At 58.9% G+C, this 23,961-nt stretch overlaps 1 protein-coding gene across 5 annotated transcripts; it reads left to right on the top strand.

Moving 5' to 3' along the window:
- Positions 1–176: 176 nt before the first annotated feature.
- Palm (paralemmin) lies at positions 177–23,891 on the top strand. Of its 5 annotated transcripts, none has more exons than XM_028858531.2 (9): positions 177–340; positions 11,116–11,167; positions 11,473–11,553; positions 11,870–12,000; positions 13,765–13,915; positions 15,869–15,890; positions 18,233–18,292; positions 19,748–19,879; positions 22,011–23,891. In XM_028858531.2, the coding sequence occupies exons 1-9, from the start codon at positions 336–338 to the stop codon at positions 22,529–22,531; spliced, it is 1,155 nt and encodes a 384-aa protein (XP_028714364.1). In that variant the 5' UTR covers positions 177–335; the 3' UTR covers positions 22,532–23,891. The 5 variants fall into 5 exon arrangements, with proteins under 5 accessions (XP_028714364.1, XP_028714367.1, XP_028714365.1 ...); XM_028858532.2 differs by lacking the exon at positions 177–340 and adding an exon at positions 539–1,142; XM_028858529.2 differs by lacking the exon at positions 177–340 and adding an exon at positions 1,316–1,689.
- Positions 23,892–23,961: the final 70 nt, after the last annotated feature.

Below are 23,961 nucleotides of genomic sequence, written 5' to 3' on the forward strand. Positions count from 1 at the left end.
TGCCGTGGCTGTCCCGCGGCTCGGGGCTCCACTTCAGGCCCTGGGCTAAACACCTGGGCTCTTTTCCTCCCGTCTAGAGCTCCGGGCGACGCTCTGGGGTGCAGCTGCGCCAGTGCGGGGCGTCTGCGGCCGGCAGGAGGCGCGCGCGGGCGCGCGGGGCGCAGGGAGCGCGCGGAGGCGGCGCGCGCACGAGCCCACCCGGCCGCGCCCGGACAATACCCGGCGCGCTGGGGACGATGCCCGCGCCGGTGCCGCCCCCGCGCCGCGCAGCCCTGGCCGCCAGGCCCTAGAGTCGGCCCTGCCCCGCGCCGCACCGCCCACGGACCTCGCGGGAGATGGAGTGAGTACCCGGCCACGCGCCCTCCGCCGCCCCAGGCCCCCAACGGGGGACCCGGAGGCGACGCGGGGAGACCGTCCCCAGCTGCAAAGGGGAGGGATCGAGCTGGGCCTCGCGCTCCAGGCCCGGTCCTCAATCAAGCTGCGGGGGGACGGGGACGGGACGGGGACGGACCCGGATTGCACCCACACATCGCTTGCAGGATGCGAAGGAGAGGGGCCCACGCGTGCGCGACCCTTCATCCAAGCTGGGCCACCTGTGGGTGGGCGCCCCCCGAGAGCCTACGGGACCTCGGGAGTAGTGGGGACCCTTCCTCAAAAGCCAGGGTGCTCCCTGCCTCCCCTCCCCCAGCTTCGGCTAGCCGCTCCTGGAGCTTCGGTCGGTCCCTCCTGCGCGCTGCCCTCCTCGTGGCCTCACCGGGGTCCGCAGACTCCTGGCAAAACCGATTCCGGCCCATCAGATGTGGTCCCGAGTGGCCACGGGCTGGAGAGGTGGATTTCCGCGGAGAACTAGGCGGGCGGTTCCCTGTCAGGGGCTCTAATCTCATTTCCCCCTTTCCCTCTAAGAATGCTCCCCCGCCCCCCGGCAGGAGAAAGGGGGGGACCTGGTGGTGTGACTCAAAGGGGTGACTGGACCAGGTTGAAGACGGTGGTGGTACTCAGTCCCCAGCCCCGGCTGGTGTGAGCTGGGGTCTGTTTGTGTGGGTCTGTGAGAGAGGCGGATGCAGTGGGAGACTTTGGACAGAGCCCGAGGCCCAGAGAGCACGGACAGCCCGTCATTCAGGCACGCGGCCCCTCCAAGCCATGTGAGGTGTCCCCCAAGCCCCTTTCCACAGGTGGGAAGGGTAGGTGGTCGAGGGGTGTTTGGCAGGCCTGGGGGTGGGGAAACATTTCCTAGGTCACAACCCTGCCTGCCTGGTGACTGGGGTAGTGGTACTGCCCGCAGGGCCCCTGTCCTCACCTCGGCCAGCGCTCGCTCGGGACATAGGAGCCCGGCCAAGCTGGCTGGGCTGGTGGCCGCTCCCCCTACCCTTCCCTCTCTGGGTGTGTTTCGGACGAGACAACTTTCCTCTGGGGATTAACCCGTGACCCACCACACCCACCGATGGGGTGGAAGCTGTCACATCCCTCCCTGGCCAAGAAGGCTGGCTCCCAGTGCTTCCCTTCAGAAAGCCCAGACAAAGGCCCGGCTGCTCCCCCACCCCGCCCCGGGAGCCCCGCCAGGGGCTCAGGGGAGCCAGCGCCCGGACTTGCCTGCCCCACATCCCTTGGCTTGTTTATCTGTTCGGCTGGCCTGGCCCAAGGGAGCAGGGACAGGCCTGGGTGTGGCGGAGGCCGGGGCTGCGCTGACAGGTGAGAAAACCTCCCATCCAGAACAGCAGGCTTTCTCTGCTTAGGCCTCCATTGTTTCCCGGTCTTGTAGCCCTTCCTTTCCCACCGGGGATCCAGAGGCTCCGAGGGGACCAGGTGATGCCCCAGAGCCACACAGCACACCCAGAGTCCCGAAGCACCTGCTGCAAGGCTCTTGTGGATTCCTGAAGCACTGTGTGGCTCACGAGCCTCTCCCCGGGTGGGCGGTCCAGCGGTTACTGAGTTGGGGGGGGGGTGCGGTTCAGCGTGAGGTTGGCCCCATGTGGCTGTGAATGAGAGAAACCTCTATTTGGTTTCCAGTTGACTCAGGGTGGGGTGAAGTTTCCAACTGGCCCTGGCCAGTCCTGTGCGCCTGACCCTCCATTTTCCTGGTCCCTTTCCACAAGGGCTGAACTCATTCCCTGGATGGCCCAAAACATGGGAGATGGAAGGCTGGGGAGAGAGGATCTTCACGATGCCTTTTAAAAGTCAGGCATGGTGGCCCAGGCTTTTAATCCCAGGTCTCAGGTGGAGGCAGGTGGATCTCTGTGAGTTCCAGGCCAGCCTGAGCAACAACAACAAAAATACTTTGAAAACTAAGAAAAAGAGTGGGGTGTGGTGGTGCCCGCCTTCAGTCCCAGCACTCGGGAGGCAGAGGCAGGCAGAGTTTGAGGCCAGCCTGGGCTACACAGAGAAACTGCGTCTCAAAAAACAAACAAACAAAAGAGGTGTGCATTAAAGAATTAAGGGAGGGGACTGCAGAGATGGCCCAGTCTTAAGGGCACTTACTGCGTGTGCAGAGGACCCCGGTTTGGTTCCCAGCACCCACACGAAGGCCCCCAACTCCAGGGGACCCAGCGCCCCCTTCTGGCCTCCACAGACATTGCATGCGTATGCACGAATCCACACAGAGACTAAAAATTAAATTAATCTTTAAAAAATTTAAAGACCTAATAAAATTACTTTCAGAGATATGTGGCAGATACGGGTGGCCAGGAAGCTGTAGTAATCCTCCTGCCTCAGCCTCCTGGAGTGCTGGGGTGACAAGTATGGGCTACCAGAACGGAGATGTTGAAAAGGGTTGGTGTTCCTGGATCCTGACCCCCGACCTCACCCCAGCCTGTGGGCCTGTAAGTGTCCTGGTGTCGCACCAGGTCTACACTGATCATTGAATTTCAAGGCAAGCTCTGGTTTTCTCTGTGTCTACTTGGTTGTTGTACTTGCAAACTCTGGCTTCCCATGTCTGCGTAACTCCGTAATGCTCTTCTCCAGTACAAGGGAATTTGGTTTGAAATGTGAGAGGTTTATTTTTTGTTGTTTTTGTTTTTCGAGACGGGGTTTCTCGGTGTAGTTTTGGAGCCTGTCCTGGATCTCGCTCTGTAGCCCAGGCTGGCCTCGAACTCACAGAGATCCGCCTGCCTCTGCCTCCTGAGTGCTGGGATTAAAGGTGTGCACCACCACCTGGCTTATAATTTTTTTGAAGATTTATTTGTTACATATACAGTGTTCTCCTGCATGTGTCCCTGCAGGCCAGAAGAGGGCACCAGATCTCATCACAGACAGTTGTGAGCCACCATGTGGTTGCTGGGAATTGAACTCAGGACCTCTGGAAGAGCAGTCAGTGCTCTTAACCACTGAGCCATCTCTCCAGCCCTGCAGAGTTTTTTTTAAATTTGGTTGTGTTTTTCATTTTTTGTTTTTGTTTTTAATTATTTGTGGGAGTTGGTCCTCTCCTTCTACCCTGTGGGTTCTGGGGCTCGAACTCAGGTCGTCAGGCTTGGCAGCAAGCCCTTTGCCCACTGAGCCCTTCTGCTGGTCCCTGAAATTTATCTCTTCATCTAGAGACTTTTGTTGCTGTGTCTGAGTTTGTTATTACATTGTTACTTTTGTGGGCGGGGCATGGCACGTGTCTGGAGGTCAAAGGACAACTTGCAGGCCATTCTGTCTGGCTGCCATGTGGGTCCTGGGGATCGAACTCAGGGCCTCAGGTTTCTCAGCAAGTGCATTTACCTGCTGAGCCATCCGGCCAGCCCTCTCCTTGCAGTTTTAATGCTGTTTGTTTGTTTGTTTGAGACATGCAGCCCAGAGTGGCCTCAAACTCACGACACAGCCGAGGAAGACCTCAGCTTCCTAAGCCTCTGGCCTCAGCTTTCTGACTGGTGGCACCACTGACAGATTTTTTTTTAAAGGTTCTTTTCCCCCTAAGGCAGGCTTTCACTGTAGCACAGGCTGACTTCCCATCCGCCACCCCCTGCCTCAGTCTCGAGTCTACGAAAGGTTTCCTGTTTTGTTTTTGCCCTTTCTACCCTGGGCCTTTTCTGTCAAGGATTCTCGAGGACCTGCTAGGCAGGGAACCCCTGCCAGCCAGACCGGTGGTGCAAACAGGCACTGGGAGACAGCCTTCTGCGACCTGTGCTCGGGTCCCGGTCCCTGCAGGCTGAAGAGCCACAGTGTCTGCCCTAAAGGACCAAGGGCATGGTGGGGTGAGGCCCAGGAGGGCAGGCCGGGCTGAGAGGCTGCCGCTCAGGAGCCAGAGGAGCCAGGGCTTGTGTCTGGAGCGCACGTCAGGCTGCAGAGGCCATCTGTCTCCTGGAGGATGGTGATGGAGGCCTGGCCTGGCCCCGGATGACTGAGAAAGCGGCCCTCGTGGAGCCAGCTGCACATGAACAGCTGTGGAGGGTGTGGCCTGGCCCGGGCACCCAGCAAAGAGGCAGAGACACGGTGGAGATGGGGCTGGCGGTGGGCACAGAGGCTGGGGTTTTGTGATACCAGAGGGAGATGAGATCGTGTCTTTTGTCTTCTCTCTATCTCTCTCTGTCTCTGTCTCTTTGTTTCTCTCTGTCTCTTATTTGTTTGGTGTGTTTGTTTTTGTTTTGAGAGAAGGTCCCTCTATGTCCTGGCTGTCTTGGAACTCACTCTGTAGCCCAGGCTGACCTCGAACTCACAGAGATGTGCCTGCCTCTGTTTCCCGAGTGCTGGGATTAAATGTGTGCGCCACCATCACCACCACCACCACCACGAGGCTCTAAATAAGTCTTTTAAAAATCTGGAATATAGCCGGGCGGTGGTGGCACACACCTTTAATCCCAGCACTCAGGAGGCAGAGGCAGGCGGATCTCTGTGAGTTCGAGGCCAGCCTGGTCTACAGAGTGAGTTCCGGGAAAGGCACCAAAAATACACAGCGAAACTCTATTTTGAAAAAAAAAAACAAAAAAAATCTGGACTATTTTGAGGCTGATAGTGGAGGATTTTGCACCTGGCCCTGTACCGGTCCACCCGAGGCCGGAGTGTTGAGTGTGTGATCTGAAGTGCTCTGGGGCTGGGGCTCCGTGGGTACGCCACACTCCTGGCATCACATGACCCTGGGCCCCATCACCAGCATCGCAGAAATCGGGTGTAGCGGCACACACTGCCATCCGAGCACTGGGAGACAGAGGCGGAAGGGACGAGCAGGAGTTCAAGGCCGTCCTTGGCTCCTAGTAGGAGGTCCAAGGGTGTCCTAAGTTACCTGAACCCCATCACAAAGAAAAAGTGGCCCTCTGAATGGGTACGAAACACGCCGTTTTGTGTTTAGACTTGATCCCATTTCCCTTAAGGGGACATTCATCCTACATATTGATGCCAAGTTGTTCAATCATCTTCTCTATCTAGCTCTGGAGCAGCGGTTCTCAACCTGTGGGCAGTGACCCCTGAGGGGGGTCAAGCAACCGTTTCACAGGGGTCCCATATCGGATATCCTGCATATCGGATATTTACATTAGGATTCATAACAGTAGCAAAATTACAGTTATGAAGGAGCAATGAAATAATTCTATGGTTGGGGGTCAGCACACGTGAAGAACTGTATTGAAGGGTCATAGCATTAGGAAGGCGAGAACCACTGCTCTAGAACATTCCATCACCCCAAATTGAAGCCCACACCCAGCAGCAGTCACCCCGTCCCCTTTCAAATCCCCAGCACCCCTGAATCCACTTCCCATCTCTGGATTTTCTGGGGACATTTTCTGTTATTGAGTCCCACATACTATGTGGCATTTGTTTGTTGGTTTGTTTGTTTTCAGAAACAAGGTTTCTCTGTGCAGCCCTGGCTGTCCTGGAACTCGCTCTGTAGACCGGGCTGGCCTCGAACTCACAGAGCTCCCCCTGGCTCTGCCTCCCGAGTGCTGGGATTAAAGACGTGCACCACTGCCGCCCGGCTACTGTGTGGCCTTTTGTGTCCCCGGAGTCTCTCTGTGCTGTGACATGTGTGGGAGCCTTGCTCCTCTTTATGGCTGAGTACTGCTCCTCTGTGGGTGGTCAGGGTGTGTACCCCTCATCCACCTATGGACAGTAATGGTTTATGTGTTAGTTTGCTCAGGGTGTTAGGCATCCAGGCCCCATTGTGGATAAATGTGGGTCCCTGAAGTCACTTGAAGTGCTCACAGTACAGGTATCCTGAGGGTGACGTCCCCTGACTATGCGTCACCGGTCCTGCAATCATTGAGTACCTGCTGTGTACACCGTGCTGGAGACAGAGCTGGGAGGAAAAAGATGCAGCATCGTTCTTGTAGGATAGGAAACATAGGGGAGTGTCCCCGCGGTGGAGGCTAGCAAGTGTCGGAGGTTGAAAATCAGGATGGTCAGGGGACGCCTGCGTGAGGAGCCCGGCCTGTGGAGATCTGGGGGATACTGCACCCAGTGGGCAGAATGGCAAGTACCAAGGTCCTGGGGTCACAGCAGGCCCCAAGTCTTTGAAGATCACTCCTGGAAGTGTTATGGGGGTCGAGGGGGGGAGCGCCTGTGGAAACTGGTCTCTACATTAGAATATGCCAGAGGGGGCTGGGGATTTAGCTCAGTGGTAGAGTGCTCGCCTAGCAAGCGCAAGGCCCTGGGTTCGGTCCTCAGCTCCGGAAAAAAAAAAAAAGAATATGCCAGAGTTCCTGTTCACCTGCGAGGACCAGGGCAGGGTCCAGCCTCTTCTCCAGCGGCAGGTTAATAATCAGTGTGTCTATTGCACTGGTCTGTGCTTTGTCCTCTGCACTGCTCAGGGCGGGTGGAGTCTCTACGCCGTGCCTGAGGCTGCATGTAATCCTGGGGTTGGAGATTAGGAGACTCGCTGGAGGGCTACCTGGAGGAAGAGGCTGTGCCCAGTTTAGCTTGGAGGTGGAAAGGCTGGTGTTCAGGGCAGGGAAGGCCGGTTGACGGCTAAGGTTAGGTTAGGGCTTGGAGCAGGCTGGGAAATGCCTGGGGTTTCGGGTCTGCAGGTGTCAAATACTGAGAGCCCGGGAGACACAGAGTACCCCGAGAGAGGGGGCAGCAGACAGGTGGATTGGGTAGCCCCACGCCGGAGGCCTCAGTGGGGGAAGGGCTGCCGGCCAGTCTCCTCACCCGCCCTGGTGACCGCCCCTCCTCTCTTGGCCAAGGTCACCATCAGCATTTTCCTTTCATTCAGCCGCAGGAATGTTCTGGGCGCTGGGCTCCACGCCTGACCAGCTTGATCCCTCGAATTTCTGTCTGGCTGGACACTGGAGCTGCCCAGGCTGTGGAGGGATAAGCATGAACAACAGCCCCCCCCCGCCCCCCCTTCTCCTATCCCTGCCAGATCCACCCTGTCCGCTGGGTGACCTTGGGCCTGTTGCATAACCTCTCTGGGCCTTGCAAAAACAAAACTGGAAGCCAAGGCTTGGGCTCGGCTGTCACTGGATTCCCATTATCTCATCTGGAGCTGAATTATCTCAGGAGCTAGGAGACGACGCCCTCCCTGGTCCTCAGCCACCCACACACACCAATGAAGGAGCCGATCCCCCCCAAGTGCTTTAAAATTATCCCCAGGAGGTGCGGCTCCTTGAGCTGCGGGGTGAGTGGGCATAGGGTGCTCAGTAAACAGCTCTGAGCTGGTGCCCGCTGTCCCCAGAGACACCAAGAGAGGCTTGAGACCACAAGTCACCTGTCTGGGGACACACAGCCCACAGTGCAGCGGCCTGCGTCTCTCTGAAGTCAGCGTCTCGGTGCATGTAAGACCTTTGGAGAGACGGCCTCTGTTTGGCATTTCCCAGCCCCCACCAGAAGCCGAGGGTCATTCCGTGGGGGCTTCTCTCTGTCTTACTGTGTCTCCTCATTCTGTAGCCCGGGCTGGCCTTGAGCTTACTGAAGACCTCCTGCCTTGGCCTCCCAAGCACAGGGATGATGGGCATCGGCCACTGTGCCCAGCTCCTTTTGCAGGCACACACACACAAGAGATCAATATTTCTCTTTTTCTTCAAGACAGGGTTTCTCTGTGTAGCCCTGGCTGTCCTGGATCTCACTCTGTAGACCAGGCTGGCCTCGAACTCAGAGGCCCACCTGCCTCTACCTCCCGAGTGCTGGGATTAAAGGCTTTTTGCGTACGTTCCAGCTTATTTTTAGTTTTTGAGATAGGGTCCCACATAGCCCAGGCTGACCCCAAACTCACTGTGTAACTAGGGATGACCTTGAACTGATTCCCCACACCCAGCCTCCGGCATGCTAGGGGAACATCCACCCTCTCAGCCTCGGCCACGATCACTCTTTACTCTGTATTTTGAGACCAGGTGTCACCGAGTTTTCCAGGCTGGCTTTTAACTCACTGTGCTCCTGTCTAAGTCTCTCTATTGCTGAAGTCACAGGCATGGGCCCTTAGATATGACTTGGGTTTAATGATTTGCATATTTCTCCCCTCTTAACCTTCACTGCCTGGTCCAGACCCTTCCAGAGACACGCGTGGGCACGCCAGAAACCAAAATGGGAGAAAAGGCAAGCGCCCTCCCACCCTCCAGCACCGCCCCCCAAAAGCTAGGGGAAGCCTCGCAGCCCCCTAGCTCTGGGCCGGGGGTGGATGCTCAGCACAGGCCCCGCCTCCACACTCAGGGCCTCGCGTTGCCATGGGGACAGGGAGGTTGCCAGGGCGACCGCCTCCCGCGGGCCGCCATCCATCACCGCAGCGGCGCCCGGGGGTGGGGAGGGGCGCGGGAGGGGCTCAGCTGTGCTTGTGACCACGCGACGACAATCTGGGGACGGCAGGGACAGAGGGACGGAAGCTGTCTTCTTGGGACGACTGAGAACATTGTTTCTGTGTCGGCTGGCTGTGTCCGCCTGACTTTGGTCGGCTCTGGCCGGGGACAGGCCGCCCAGCCGAGGACACTGACTGCCTTGTCTCTGCCCACCCGCCAGCCACACAGCTGCCCCTGGGCCCGGCCTGAAGGGCCATCTGACTCTTTGGTGGGGGGAATAACACACTGGGTGGGTAGCTCCGCACGGCCCCCTTTCCCCCGGAGGGTCTTTATTTAATCTTTTCGATTTTATTTTTAAACAGAGCCTCAGTACGTGGCTCTGGCTGTCTGGGAACTCACTATGCAGCCTCCCGGGCGGGCGCTGGGGTTAGAGATGTGCGCCACCACTCCCGGGGCCCTGGGTGTCTTGGCTGCCGAAAGGAACCCCTCACCTCTGCTGTCTTCCTAGAATGGAGGAGGCAATGTGGGGTGCACTCCTGGTGCACAGGGGCAGCTCAGGAGTGTAGGCTCAGAGCCCTAGATGTTAGCATTCAGCCTTGGAGAAAGCTCACCAGACTGGAAATGCAAAGGGTCTGGGTAGGCGTCTCAGTGGCTGCAGCAGACTGAGCGAGGGGGAGCCTGCAGGGGCGAGAGCAAGCAGGTAGATGTGGGCGAGGCTGCACCAGGTGGGGGTCTCTGGGAGGATGGTGTGAGTGAAGGAGAGAGAGGAGTCCGATCATTGCAGTGAGGAGGTCGTTTGGGTTTTTGGGTGGAGAGGGGGCTGCTGGGAGGCAGAGAGGAGGGAGGGGGCAGTGGCGGCCTGCGCGGGGCTGTAAGGAAATGGGAGATGGAAGAAGGCAGCCGAGGAGGAGCTCCCGAGGGTGCTGTGCAAGGTCCTCCCAGCCAAGCTGGACGGAGCCTCACCGAGGACAAACGGAAGAGAGGAAAAGCCAGGCCCAAAGCTAACCCAGGTGACTCCCGGACTCAGAAGGCTGAGGCAGGAGGATGGTCCAGGCCTGCATGGGCAATTTAGTGAGGCAGTGTCTCAGTAAGAAGTAAGGGGCGCCGGGCGGGGGGGGGGGGGGAGCGCGCACATCTTTGATCCCAGCACTCAGGAGGCAGAGGCAGGCGGATATCGGATCTCTTAGTTCGAGGCCAGCCTGGGCTACAGAGTGAGATCCAGGACAGCCGGGGCTGCACAGAGAAACTGTCTCAAAAAACAACCAACAACAAAACAAAACAAAAAAGCCAAGCTGGGTGGTGACTGAGGAATGACACCCAAGATTGGCTTCTGGCACCCACACCTATACATATACATGTGTACACACACACACACACACACACACACACAAAATGAAATAGCTGAGGGCGTGGTCAGGGTGGAGCCCCGCCCAGAATCCCCAGTGAGGGGGATGGGGGCGTGGTCAGGGTGGAGCCCCGCCTAGAATCCCCAGTGAGGGGCTGGGGGCGTGGTCAGGGTGGAGCCCCGCCTAGAATCCCCAGTGAGGGGCTGGGGGCGTGGTCAGGGTGGAGCCCCGCCTAGAATCCCCCAGTGAAGAGCTGGGGGCGTGGTCAGGGTGGAGCCCCTGTTTGTCACAGGTTCTGGATTCCATCCCCAGGCCTGTGAAAATAGATAAATCAGTGTGTGCTCCCTCCGCCGGGTCCCTGGGAGGCACCGAGAGGGGAAGGTGCTTCCTGCCAGGAAGGGAGCAGCTGAACAGGGTCACCTGTTGGGGCGTGGGAGCCAGGTCACCTCACAGGCCTCAGTGAGGTCAGGAAACTGAACCCAAAAGTGGGGGTGGGGAGGTGCCGCTGGCTCCAGGTTGTCTGGACGGACTTGGGTGGAGGCAGTTCACTGGTGGGGGATGCAGGACCGGTCCCAGGCAGACGTCTCTCCTGCTCCCGAGTTGCAGAGAGAAGCTGAGGCCCAGAGAGGTGCCGGGAAGCCTGATCTCAGCCAAGGGTGTTGACCATGGCTGTAATTTCAGTCTCTGGAGATTAGGCATCAGCAAAGTGGGGGTGGGTGCGGGGGGTGACGGAGGCTAACCTTTCGGCCATCTGCCTCCAGAACGAGGGGGAGACGAGCACTGGCCTTGCCGACGCTTTGCTGTGGTCTCTGGGATCTTGGGCTGCTTAGAGACGCTACCATTCTGTCATTCAGTGTGCAGGGTTGGGGGGGGGCTGGGGCATCCTTGATCCTCCCTGTGTCTGGCTTGGTGGGGAGGAGGGTCCTGGGGATCATCTTGACAAGTCTAGTCCGTCTTTAATTCTGCCGCCTGGTGACCGCCTGGATATCCTTCCTGGCCCCTCTCCTCCGCCCATCCCAGGTGCCTAGGCAGAGCCCCTGAGGGGACCAGGGGTCCCACCCGATGGGGGATCGCGGGTTACGGGTGGTCCTGGCTGGCTGGACGCTAAAGGATCTAACTTTGCCTCCTGTGTGCAGGGTCCTGGCGACAGACACTGCGTTCCAGCAGGAGCGACTCCAGGCCATCGCAGTGAGTTCCTCCCACTGTGGACCGGGGTCGTGAGTGGGTCAGGCAGGGTGGAGTTCCGGGATTCTTGATGCACTGTCTGGGGCTCAGAACTGGTTGGGTATCGCAGGCAGAGAGTTACCTCGGGGTCCCCAGAAATGAAGCAGGTGGGGAAGACTGAGGCTGGCATTCGTCACAACTTAGCCCCACAGTCTGCTAGTGCTCCCATGTCCGGGTCCCCTGGCTGTCTTGGGTACAGTTCCCAGGGGTGCTGGGTCTCCTGGATCTCGTCGGGGTGGGTGTGGTCCTGACCTGGTCTATGCTCGCAGGAGAAGCGCAGAAAGCAGGCAGAGATCGAGAGCAAGCGGAGACAGCTAGAGGATGACCGGAGACAGCTGCAGTACCTCAAGGTGTGGCGGGGCGGGTGCGGGGGTCTGTGGGCACACTTCGGGCTCTGTTTGGGCCTGGTCTTTGGGACGGACGCAGGCCTGTGTGGGCTGTTTCTCTGAAGTGGGTCTGTGTAGTTCTATCCGGGGCCTGCATGTACTACTGGCCTGTGTGACCCTTGGAACGGCTGGGACTAAGGTCACTGTAACTCCAGTTACGACCTCCAGTGACCCTGGCTGACCGCGGCCCCGACACTGACCCCATTCATGACCTAACCTTCATACGCATCCTACCGCGACCCTACCTGGATTCTGAACTGCTCCCCCCCCACCCACCCAGTCCAAGACCCTGCGGGAACGCTGGCTGCTGGAGGGGACGCCGTCCTCAGCCTCTGAGGGCGATGAGGATATGAAGAAGCAGATGCAGGAGGATGAACAAAAGACTCGGGTCCTGGAGGAGTCCATCGCCAGGTGGGCAGCCCGGGAGGGGGCCCTGTCCGGTGACACAGGGCAGCCCAGGTGGATGGGCCTGGGGACACTTCTGGGGACCCCCACCAGGGATGGGCAGGTGTCACAGAGGACGGAGGTCAGACCCTGCCTGGGGTTCCTCCTGTATCACATCCTGACACCTGGAGCAGTCGTGTGAGGCCTGAAAACGCAGGAGTCCCTGAGGAAGGGAGGTCCCGCCACCAGCCTCCCTGAGGGCTTCCTGGCGCCAGCCCAGCTGGCCCTTGCAGCCCTAATGGAGACCACAGAGGCAGCTGGGCCTGCAGGAAGCCGGGAAGGGGTCGGGACCGGGAGAGTAGCCGTGCCTGCGGGGCTGGAACAAAACACAAGTGTTTCCGGCAGGCAGGCGGCTGATGAGGGTCTGGCCTGGGGAGGAGAGGTCGGGGTAGAAGGAAATGGCTAACTTCTGCATTGTCTGCAAGCAAGGAAGACCCCCAAGTGACTTCAGCCTGGCCATGGGAGCCCCTGTGTGGGGTTAGCTGGGGTTTCCCGGTCCACTTGGGGAGCATTTTAAAGACGGCATGAGACTCTCCTGCCGGCTAAGGGGCTAAGTGCGTCAGCGGTGTTCCCGGGCTTCTGTTTTCCTTCCTGAGAACCAGTCAGGGATCCCGCTGAGCGTTTTCTGAGGTTTTGTTTATGTTTTTGCCTGGCTGGTGGAATCCAGGACTTTACCCTGGGACTAGGCTCCACCCCTGACCACGCCCCCAGCCCCTGTCTGGGGATTCTGGGCGGGGCTATGCCCTGACCACGCCCCCAGCCCCTCACTGGGAATTCTGGGCGGGGCTCCACCTTGACCACGCCCCCAATCCCTCACTGGGGATTCTAGGCGGGGCTCCACCCTGACCACGCCCCCAGCCCCTCACTGGGGATTCTGGGCGGGGCTCCACCCTGACCACGCCCCAGCCCTCATGGGGATTCTAGCGGGGCTCACCTGACCACGCCCATCCTCACTGGAGGGTCTGGCGGGTCACCGTGACCACGCCCCAGACCTGACTGCCCCGTCCTACCTCTTTTTTAAAATTCTTTGTTATTTTTGCTCTTTTGAACCTGGATCTCTGTAGCTCAGACTGACCTGAAACCGGCAGCAATCCTCCTGCAGCGGCCTAGGTAGTACTGGGATGACAGCGGTGTACTACCATCGCCTGGCTCTGCCCTAATTGTTTTTTTTGGGACTCGTTTGTACTGAAGTCTTCTGATGCTTGTGACGGTGACATATTTTTTCCATTGTCCCTACAAAGCTAACCCTTCCGGTCAGTTGTGAGCGGGAAAACGGGGAAGCCGGTTTGTTTGAAGCAGCTTAGCACACGGCGGACTCGGCCTGCTGCTGCTTGCTGGCCGAGAGACTCTCAGGCTGACCAAAACGCAGGCCCGGTGAGATGGTTCAGTGGTAAAGGAGCTTGCTGCCACGCCGGACGACCTGAGTTCGATCCGCAGAGCTCACAAGGTGACGGCCACACTGCACTGTGGCCTATGCACACACGCAGACACTGCGTCATGATAAATAAATGTAAAAGGAGAGAGAGAAAAGTTAAATTCAAGCGCGGCATTTTGGGGCACGCCTTTAGTCCCAGCCCTCGGGAGGCAGAGGCAGGTGGACCTCTGAGTTCGAGGCCAGCCTGGTCTACAGAGTGAGTTCTGGGACAGCCAGGGCTGCACAGAGAAACCTTGTCTTGAAAAAACAAAAACCTAAATCTGAGGAGCCGCTTTATGACTTTTCTCCCTCTAAAGGCTCGAGAAAGAAATTGATGTCCTGGAGTTTGGAGAGTCAGCCCCAGCCGCCCCAAAGGAGAACGCCACAGCCCCCAGCCCGGCCCGGCCCCCCTCTGCAAGCCCAGCCAAGGAAGAGCAAAAGTCGGATGCCGTGGTCAACTCTCAGCAGGTGAGAGGCTCCTGGGGCAGCCAGTCCTGTGTTGCTCAGCCTCTTTGGGCTTCGATTTCCACTGTGTAGAGACAACTTCCACGCCTGTCTGTGGACAATTTCGTAGGAGTCTGATGGATTAGTGGACAGTCAGGCCCCCAGATGGACCCACCCTCGAGTTTTCCTTTCTGCTGTTTTTTTTTTTTTTTTTTTTTTTTTTTTTTTTTTTTTTTTCCAGTTTTCTTTCTTTTTTGTGAGGGGGTGGGTGTTGTGCATTGAACCCAGGACCTGAGTGGTGTTTGACAAGTACCCACCACTGGTCCACATCTCAGCCTAGTGTTCATTTTTTTGTTTGTTTTTTTGCTTTTGGTTTTTTGAGGCAGGGTTTCTCTCTGTAGTTTTGGAGCCTGTCCTGGATCTCGCTCTGTAGACCAGGCTGACCTCGAACTCACAGAGATCCGCCTGCCTCTGCTTCCCAAGTGCTGGGATTAAAGGCGTGTGCCACCACCGCCCGGCTAGTATTCGTATTTTTAATTACTTTTTTTTTTTAATTTCTTTTTTTAAAGAGATTTATTTATTTATTATGTATACAGCATTTATGAGTGCGGGCCAGAAGAGGGCACCAGATCTCATTTCAGATGGTTGGGAGCCACCATGTGGTTGCTGGGAATTGAACTCAGGACCTCTGGAAGAACAGCCAGTGCTCTTAACCTCTGAGCCATCTCTCCAGCCCTAAAGGAGTTTTTTGGCTTTTTTTGTTTTTTTGTTTTTGTTTTTGTTTTGTTTTTTGAGACAGGGTTTCTCTGTGTAGCTTTGCACCTGTCCTGGAACTCACTCTGTAGCCCAGGCTGGCCTCGAACTCACAGAGATCCTCCTGCCTCTGCCTCCCGAGTGCTGGGATTAAAGGCATGCGCCACCTCCCCCCAGCTTAATTACTTATTTATTATAGTATCCTGGAGTACATGAATGTGCCGCAGAGGCCAGAGGACCCTCTGTGGAGTCAGTTTTATCCTTTCAACCTTTATGTGGGTCCCAGGGATCGAACTGGTTGTATTGACGGCAGGTGCCTTTGCCCCGAGAACCGCCATCTTGCTGACCCGAGTTTTGTATCTTTTGAGACCATATCTCACTATGTATCTCGGGCCGGTGTGGAACTGTTCTTCCTGCGTCTGCCTCGGCAAGCCTGTGCCGCCACTCGTAGCTGTCCACGTTGTTTTTTATTTATTTGTTGTGTGAGTGTGGTGTCTGCGTACACGTGGGTGCGTGTGCACACAGAGGCCAGTACGGATGTCATGTTGGTTGATCTCCACGTTGTTATTATTATTCTTTAAAGATGGGTGGATTGATTTTAGAGCCAGGGTCTCACTGTGTATCCCTGGCTGTCGTAGAACCCACAGAGACCCTCCTGAGTGTTGAGATTAAAGGCATGAGAAACCACACTTGCCCATGTGATGGAGGGAGGACCAGAGTTAAGGGTCTGACTTCGGGGCACACAGCTGACCGGAGGGGCGGGGCAGGAGATGAACTCACAGCCTTGTGCATGCTGGGAAAGTGTCCTGCTCTGCCATGGAGTCTACCCCAGCCCTTGTCTCTTGTATGTTCTCCTGGATTTCGGGGAGACCGAAATGATGTAGGTCTGAGTGCTGGCCCCTGCCTGTTGGGCACATGTACATCATCAGGGACCATGGCTCAGAAGGGAGGGCAGACCAACCATCAGACAATCCCTGGGCAATGGGAGACACATCCTTCCCCCGAAGCATTCTAGGTTCCTGAGGAGGGTGGGCAGGCTTCCCAGAGGGTGTGGGTTTTGAAGGTTGAACAGGAGCACTCAGGCACAAATTGACAGGTTTTGCTGGAGACCCCATTATGGGCTGAGCCTGTCTCCCCACAGCTCCCAGCCCCGCAGGCCCATTCTTCAGCTGGGGATGGAGCTTAGGTCAGTGGAGGCTCTAATCCTTCTCCTCTCTCTTGCAGACACCACTGGGCACCCCGAAAGGTAAGCTTCCAACTGGGACATGCGGCCTCTGGTGCCCTCTGGTGGCCAGAGGCGGGATGGCGGGTGAGTGTGGAGGGGATCAGGAAGCTGGTCGGGCGGAGGTCAGGGCCAACCGGTCCACATCCACTCTCTGTGACATTGTCCCCAGCTAGGCAGCCTCTGGCTAACACCTGTAAAATGTCACGCCTGTCATCCCAGTGCTGAGGACACCAAGGCGAGAGGATCTGGGCTTGCTGGATGGCTGCCTCCGCCTAATCAGTGCTGGGAGGTGGCTCCGTGGTCAGGTGTGCACACTGCTCTTCAGAGGACCTGAGTTCGGATCCCTGCACCCACGTCAGGCAGCTCACAACTGCCTGTAACTCCAGCCCAGGGACCTGACTCTGTGAGCACCTGCGTACACACGCATAGACAGACACATGGGCACCTATTAAAATACAATAAACTGAAAAAATACGCTGCAAGGCAGACACCGACTGCAGAAGACACGGGGTGCCAACCTTGGACTTCTGCATGCACATGCACACTCATGTACACACCCTCCTGATAAGTACATATAACACACACTCACACACACACATAGGCGGTGGCACACAACGTTAATCCCAGCACTCGGGAGGCAGAGGCAAGCAGATCTCTGAGTTCAAGGCCAGCCTGGACTACAGAGGGAGTTCCAAAAATGGAGATATATAAATATCATATATGTATATATGTATGTCTTATGTATAAGTACACTTTTTAAAAACAGAGTCTCATGTGGCCAGGCTGGCTTAGGCTCAGTGTGTAGCCCAGGATGACCCTGAACTCCGGATTCTCGGTACTGGGGATGACAGTGCCAGGGATGGGACCAGTGATGTTCTGGGTTAGAGCCCCATGCTGGGCCCGTCTTCTCGGAGAAGCGTGGGCCGGTGGGTTCCCGCATGTCAGTGAGCACTGACCCCCAACACAGGCCTATTTATTCATTTGTTTTTGAGAAAAGTCTCCATCTACATAGCCCAGGCAGTCCTGGAACTCACTATGTAGACCAGGCTGGCTTTGAACTTAGATCCATCCCCCTGCCTCTGGCGCGCAGCACCAGACCAGCCTGGGTCTACATTTTCTGAGATCTCCATTGAGCATGTGTTTCCTGCCCAGCGCTGCCGGCATGGCTGCTGATGCGGCCTTAGGACTCTCTGGCCCGATTTGCTGTTAATTATTCATAGGGAGAGTGTCTCCCAGTCTTGCTGTAGAATTAAAAATTAATAATTAAAAGGAAATCCACGCAGGCCTCTCAGGGATTTTGTGAAAGTCATTTAGGTCTGAACAATGAGAGGTCTGTGGGGCTCAGCTGGGCTAGCTATGGAGTGAGGGGCCCTGGGCATGCCTAGAGCTGGGGATGCAGGTGTGGTATTTGCAGACTCATGTGTTGGGGTCTGGGGTGCAGGTGCATATGTTGGGGTCTGGGGTGCAGGTGCGGGTGTTGGGTCTGGGGTGCAGGTGCATGTGTTGCGGTCTGGGGTGCAGGTGCATGTGTTGGGGTCTGGGGTGCAGGTGCGTGTGTTGGGGTCTGGGGTGCAGGTGCGTGTGTTGGGGTCTGGGGTGCAGGTGCGTGTGTTGGGGTCTGGGGTGCAGGTGCGTGTGTTGGGGTCTGGGGTGCAGGTGCGTGTGTTGGGGTCTGGGTGCAGGTGCGTGTGTTGGGGTCTGGGGTGCAGGTGCGTGTGTTGGGGTCTGGGGTGCAGGTGCGTGTGTTGGGGTCTGGGCTGCAGGTGCGTGCGTTGGGGTCTGGGCTGCAGGTGCGTGCGTTGGGGTCTGGGGTGCAGGTGCGTGTGTTGGGGTCTGGGGTGCAGGTGCGTGTGTTGGGGTCTGGGGTGCAGGTGCGTGTGCTGGGGTCTGGGGTGCAGGTGCGTGTGTTGGGGTCTGGGGTGCAGGTGTGTGTGCTGGGGTCTGGGGTGCAGGTGCGTGCGTTGGGGTCTGGGGTGCAGGTGCATGTGTTGGGGTCTCGGGTGCAGGTGCGGGTGTTGGGGTCTGGGGTGCAGGTGCATGTGTTGGGGTCTGGGGTACAGGTGCATATATTGGGGTCTGGGGTTCAAGTGCATGTGTTGGGGTCTGGGGTGCAGGTGCATGTGTTGGGGTCTGGGGTGCAGGTGCATGTGTTGGGGTTCTGCTGTTGCAAGTGAGTTAGGGAGTCTAGGGTTCCAGTACATATTCTGGGGAGTCTGGAGTGTTTAGGCCATATGTGGGTCTGGCCATGCCTGTGCACCAGGTATTTTGGGGGTCTGGACTCATGCTCATGGAGGGATATTTTGAGGGGATCCTGCGATTCTGTCTCTGACTCCATCTTTTTCTCCACCCCTTGCCTGGTGTAGAAAACCGCATGACCTCCACGCCGGTGCGGACTCCGGGGGGATCCACCATGATGAAGGCAGGTGGGTCAGACCCCACTCCCCACCCTGGTCTGGCTGCCATCTGAGACTCTGTCTGGGTCCTGGAGGGTGGGGCTGACAGGGTGGCATTCACGCCGACCTCGATACCCATCTGCTTTGCTGTGGCGCACCCACCGGCCCACGCTTCTCCGAGAAGACGGGCCCAGCATGGGGCTCTCACCCAGTGCCCGGCAGCTTCCATTCCTAACCTCAGCCTGGGGACCCGGCTGGGCTGGCATACAGGCTGACCATGTTCCCTCACGCCTGAACACGCTTGTCACATCCTGCCTGCTCCAGGGGTCCTGGCATCACACTGACCTCACGTGGGACCCGATGAGTTCCGTACCCAAGACCCAGAAAGACAGAGTCCTGGGGGAGGTTGGACCACAGGAGAGCTGGGATTTCTTGCACAGGGTTCAGGTTCGGGAGGCTAGGGACGTTTCTTAATTCAGAAGGTGCCTTCAGAACCGCCGCTGTATTAATGCCAGATGTGGCCCCTCCCCTCCCCCATATCTCCAGCCAGTGGCTTTGTGCAGTTCACATCTTGCCCAAGCGAGTGGGGCCGCCTCCCAAGTAGGGGTGTAGGGATAGGGACAAATGATTAACCAACCATCGGTTGTTCAGTCAACAGATGCTCGTGGAGCCGGGCATGGAAGAGGGGGAGTTGGTATTCTGGTGGGTGAAGGGACCGTTCAGTTAACCGGGTGAGGAAAAGGAGGAAGTGATCCTCAGGGCCCTGGGGCTGCAGGAAGGATCTCCCCGGGACAGCGGGGCTTCCCACCCAGCCGCGTGCTTACCGGTGCGCTCTGGTGGCCGCATGCAGCGCAGACCCAGGCCGAGGCCGCCTCTGGACCAGGGAGACCATGCCGGGTCGCAGCCTGGGTGGGTGGAGTGCTGTGTAGGGCAGCCAGGGAAAGTTCTAGATGTTTCCGAAGGTGACTTCGAGAGGGCCCCAAACTGCAGTGGAGCCCTGGGGACCCCGTCTGGCTCAGTGTGAGGTCGGCTGGGCTTGGCCCCTTTCACGGCGCCCCGAGGAGGCTGGTCGGTGGGGGGCATGGTCAGTGCCTGGCAGCCGCTGTTAAGACTCATCTCATGGGGCCTGGCGGCGGCGGCGCGCGCCTCTAACCCCAGCACTCGGGAGGCAGAGGCGGGCGGATCTGAGTTCGAGGCCAGGGAGAGTCTGGTGGCTCAGCCGCGCACCGGGGGCGGAGATGGAAGGACCTTAGCGTGGGCTGCGGGTTCCGAGCAGAGCGCGGACTTGAACTCTTGGCGCTGGGAGCTGCGGCAGGGTGTGCAGTGGGGAAGGCCGCGTCCGGCGCCGGTGCACCGCCCTCCCCTGCGTGACTACCATCACTGCTCGGCTCTGCTGCTACCCTTCTTCCTCGGCTTGGCCACAGCCCGGCGGGAGGCGCCTGAGGGGGGACGGGCCGTGGGGTAACCCCGTGCCTCTCGTGCCAGCCATGTACTCGGTGGAGATCACGGTGGAGAAGGACAAGGTGACCGGGGAGACCAGGGTGCTCTCCAGCACCACACTGCTCCCCCGGGACCCACTCCCTCAGGGCGTGAAAGTCTACGAGGACGAAACGAAAGGTATGCGAAGCCGAGCCCGCTGCAGGGGCACCCGGCAGGGCCCAGGGCCCCGGCCAGCCCTGCCTCCCGGCCAGGTCAGCCGTCCAGAGCCCGGGCGGTGCGCTGAGCCCCGAGGTGGAGTCCAGAGGCAGGTTCAGCCACCGCAGAGCTCCTGCCTGCCTCTCGGACCCGCAGCTGCGCAGCCAGGGAAGCGGGCAGTGCCCGGGTAGGAGCCACGGCTCGTGCAGAGGCCCTGAGGTTCGCAGAAGCAGGAGGCTGACAGAGGAAGGACTGAGAGCCACAGGGGAGAAGAGACCGCCCCGAAGGCTGCTGGGTGGCCCGGCTGGAGGGGCGCTGGGAGGCTCGGGAGAGATCGGGTGTCTGTGTCTGTGGTGCTGGAGATAGAAATCAGGGCTCCAGAATGCTAGGGAAGGGGAACAACTGAGGCAGCGCCAAACCCTCCCGGGATTCTGGGCGGTTCCACCCCGACCACGCCCCCAGCCCCCTCACTGGGGATTCTGGGCGGGGCTCCACCCTGACCACGCCCCCAGCCCCTCACTGGGGATTCTGGGCGGGGCTCCACCCTGACCACGCCCCCAGCCCTCACTGGGGATTCCGGGCGGGGCTCCACCCTGACCACGCCCCCAGCCCCTCACTGGGGGATTCTGGGCGGGGCTCCACCCTGACCACGCCCCCAGCCCTCATTGGGGGATTCTAGACGGGGCTCCACCCTGACCACGCCCCCAGCCCTCATTGGGGGATTCTGGGCGTGGCTCCACCCTGACCACGCCCCAAGGCCTCACTGGGGGATTCTAGACGGGGCTACCCCCCTCCCTAAACACCCCCACCCCCAGCCTTCACTGTGGATTCTAGGCTGTTATTTCCAGTTTTTCTGGATGGTTTTAGAGGTGTTTTCCAGGACTATGCTGTGGGGAAGTCGTCTTGAGGAAGCTAGGGCACATCTAATCAGAGAGGACTTACTTCAGCAGGACCCATAAAGCCAAACTGGTCCCCACCCCATCCTCTTTTTAAGAAACAAATACATATCCTGTAATTCTCCTTTTTACCGTTTGTGGTTTATGAGGTTTGGCCCTTGGTGTACGATAATTTTGCCTACTTTCAGAGCATTCCATTATCCCCAAGGAAGCCTCCCATCACCCACGCATCTACTTCCTGTCTCAGGGTGGGACGATTTTGAGCATTTCCCATCATGGAGTCCCACGCTGTGTGACCTTTTGTGTCTGGGTTTCTCTCTGAGCAGTGTCCTGAGGGTCCCTCCACGCTGTGATGTGTCAGAGCCTCGCTCCTTTTCACGGCTGCATGATACTCCAGCACGTGGATGGACCGTGCTGTGTGTGTTTGGTACCGGGCTTGTCTTTGTGTGAGCGCACGCCCACGTCTCGGGTGTGACTGGAGCAGGGCTTGCTGGCCCTGATGGATGTGACTCTATTTATGGAGGACACGGAGCCTGGTATCTCTTGCTCTGTTCCACTCCCAAAGTGGCTGCACACATCTCTCCCTCTGCCGTTCCACGGTCCCCGCAGTCTCTCTGGGGACCCAGAACCAGCCCGACTGGACCCCGGTTGCTTAGCAACAGCAGGGGATCTGTTTCTTTGGAGACGGGTGGAGTCTCATCTCAAGAGCCCAGGCCCATGGGAGAAATCTGACCCCACCCTCTTCACCCCAACATCACCAGGAGGCCAGACACAGGGGGAGCTCCTCTTCCCGGGGCGGGAAGCTGACATCTGGGGGTGGTAGCCCTGACCCTCCCCTGGATCCCTGGGGCCACTCTGTCTCCTCCCCTGCCGTCTAGGATTCCGGAGGCGTTTGCCAGGTTGAAGCCCGGGTGTGTTTTGGGGGCCGTAGACAGCCGATCCCCTCCGTGAGGAGACACTATCTTACGTAGCTCACTGTAACTCAGAAAGTGACCGCCAGGCTAGTGCACACCTATCATCCCAGCACCCAGGAAGCTGAGGCCAGGAGAATTGCTACCTGACGCTTGAGCTCATGGCAATCCTCCTGCCTCAGTCTCCTTGAGCTCTGGGACGACGGGCGTGCACCACCAGAGCTGACCGTCACAGTGGGCGTCTTCCACAGCCTCCCCGCTCTGCCCTTGCGCCCCCCGGCTAACTCTCTCTGTGTCCCCACGCAGTGGTGCATGCCGTGGACGGCATCGCTGAGAACGGGATCCAGCCGCTAAGCTCCTCCGAGGTGGACGAACTCATTCACAAGGCCGATGAGGTCACACTGAGCGAGGCAGGGTCCACAGCTGGGCCAGCAGAGCCTCGGGGACTCACAGAGGAGGCCACCAGGACCACGCCTTCAAGGAGGGAGATCACGGGAGTTGAGGCTCAACCAGGAGAGGCCACGTCAGGCCCGCCAGGCATCCAGCCCGGTCAGGAGCCCCCGGTAACCATGGTCTTCATGGGTTACCAGAATGTGGAAGACGAAGCCGAGACCAAGAAGGTGCTGGGCCTCCAGGACACCATCAAGGCCGAGCTGGTGGTGATCGAAGACGCCGCCACCCCCAGAGAGCCCGCGCCCCTCAACGGCAGCGCGGCTGAACTCCCAGACGCCAAGGAAGAGAACCAGACGGGGCCCTCGGCCACCCCCAGCGACGCCCAGGATCTTGACATGAAGAAGCCTCGCTGTAGATGCTGCTCTGTCATGTGAGCCGTCGGGGCGCCCAAGTCCCTGATCCCCGTCCTCCGCTCCACACTCCGCCCAGCAGCCCGGCCCTCCCCGGCGCCTGCCCACCCTCACCCTCCGCCTCACAGGCCCCAGACACGTGTGTGGTCCCTATGCACCTCGAGTCGAGGGTGGGGGGTGCTCTGCCCGTCACCACACTCCACACTCACCCCCGAACCTCTGAGCCGTGCATCTTCCCTTGGTGAGAGACAGGCCGACCCATCTCAGATCCCCTAAGAATGGGGACGCCCCCACTCCAGGTCACAGCAGGTTTACACAGGCGCTCACGCCCGTCGTGGTCTCAGCCTGGTGTCCCCTCGCCACCCCAGGCCAGCCTGTCTGTGCCTTATTGCTACTTTTGGGGAGTCTCCGAGGGGACCAACAGAGAGGGTCTCCCTGGCCAGTGCGCCAGTGGCCTCGCGCGGGCAGGCGGGGTGAGGCCACACCGCTTTGGAGGCTCAAAGTCTCCAAGTCCTAGGGTGGAGGACGGGCACCTGTGGATTCCCCCCAGTAAGCAGCGGAGCTCACAGTGGGGGGAGCCCTTCCCTGGGGATGGAAACATCACCCCACGATGGGGTCATTTGTTGGCAAGGCCCCAAGTCAGCCACCCCCTGTCCTGGGTCCCCCCTACCATGCACACACTGGGCCCTTCTTCCTGGTGCTAATTTTGGGACCCTTGGAGTCACCTCTGCCCTCTTCTCTAGTTGGCTTGGACCAGGGTCCTGGGTTTCCCACATACCCTATACCCCGGAAGTCGGGGTGCGTCTGCCCGCACTTCTAGGCAGGTTTAGGTTGCCCCACACACGCCTTGGGTGGGAGTGAGGGAATCCCCCATCTGCCGCCTGGCTGGACAGGAACCATGGCAGGGGGACACCCACCCGTGGGCAGGCGGCAGCAGCCACTTTGGTCCCAGAGGCGCTGCCCTGCACCCAGGCGCAGGTTCAGCCCGCTCCGCCCTCGCTGGCTTCGGAGGACCACGCCCAGCCCACGTCCCTTCCCTGGGACTCCAGCCTGGCGCGTAGGGTGCAGGACCACCTGTGGGGCCCTGTCACTGCCCGCAGCTGCAGTAGGGCTCACAGAGGCCACGGAGTCTGTGTCCTGTCCTTCCTGTGGCCTGGAGGAGAGGCGCTCTTCCCTGAGGGGTGACCCGTGGCCGCGGCCATGGTCACGGCACCCCTTCCTCTTCCTCCTCTGAGCCTGCCTGAGTCCCTGGAGCCCTGAGCCTCAGCTGAAGTGCCCTTGCTGCCCCCTTCTGCTTTTGAAGTGTGACGAGGCCCCACCCCTCACTCCCATGTTCTTGACTTTCCCAGAGAAACAAATTAAAAAGAAAAAGTGTGCAAATGTGCAGAGCCAGGTCGACGTAGTTCTTGGGTTTCATCTGGGCGGGAAGGGGTGCGGCCATCGGGCGAGGAGGG

Source organism: Peromyscus leucopus, chromosome 22 (genome assembly GCF_004664715.2).
Source record: "Peromyscus leucopus breed LL Stock chromosome 22, UCI_PerLeu_2.1, whole genome shotgun sequence".
In the NCBI taxonomy this organism is placed as follows: Eukaryota; Metazoa; Chordata; class Mammalia; order Rodentia; family Cricetidae; genus Peromyscus; species Peromyscus leucopus.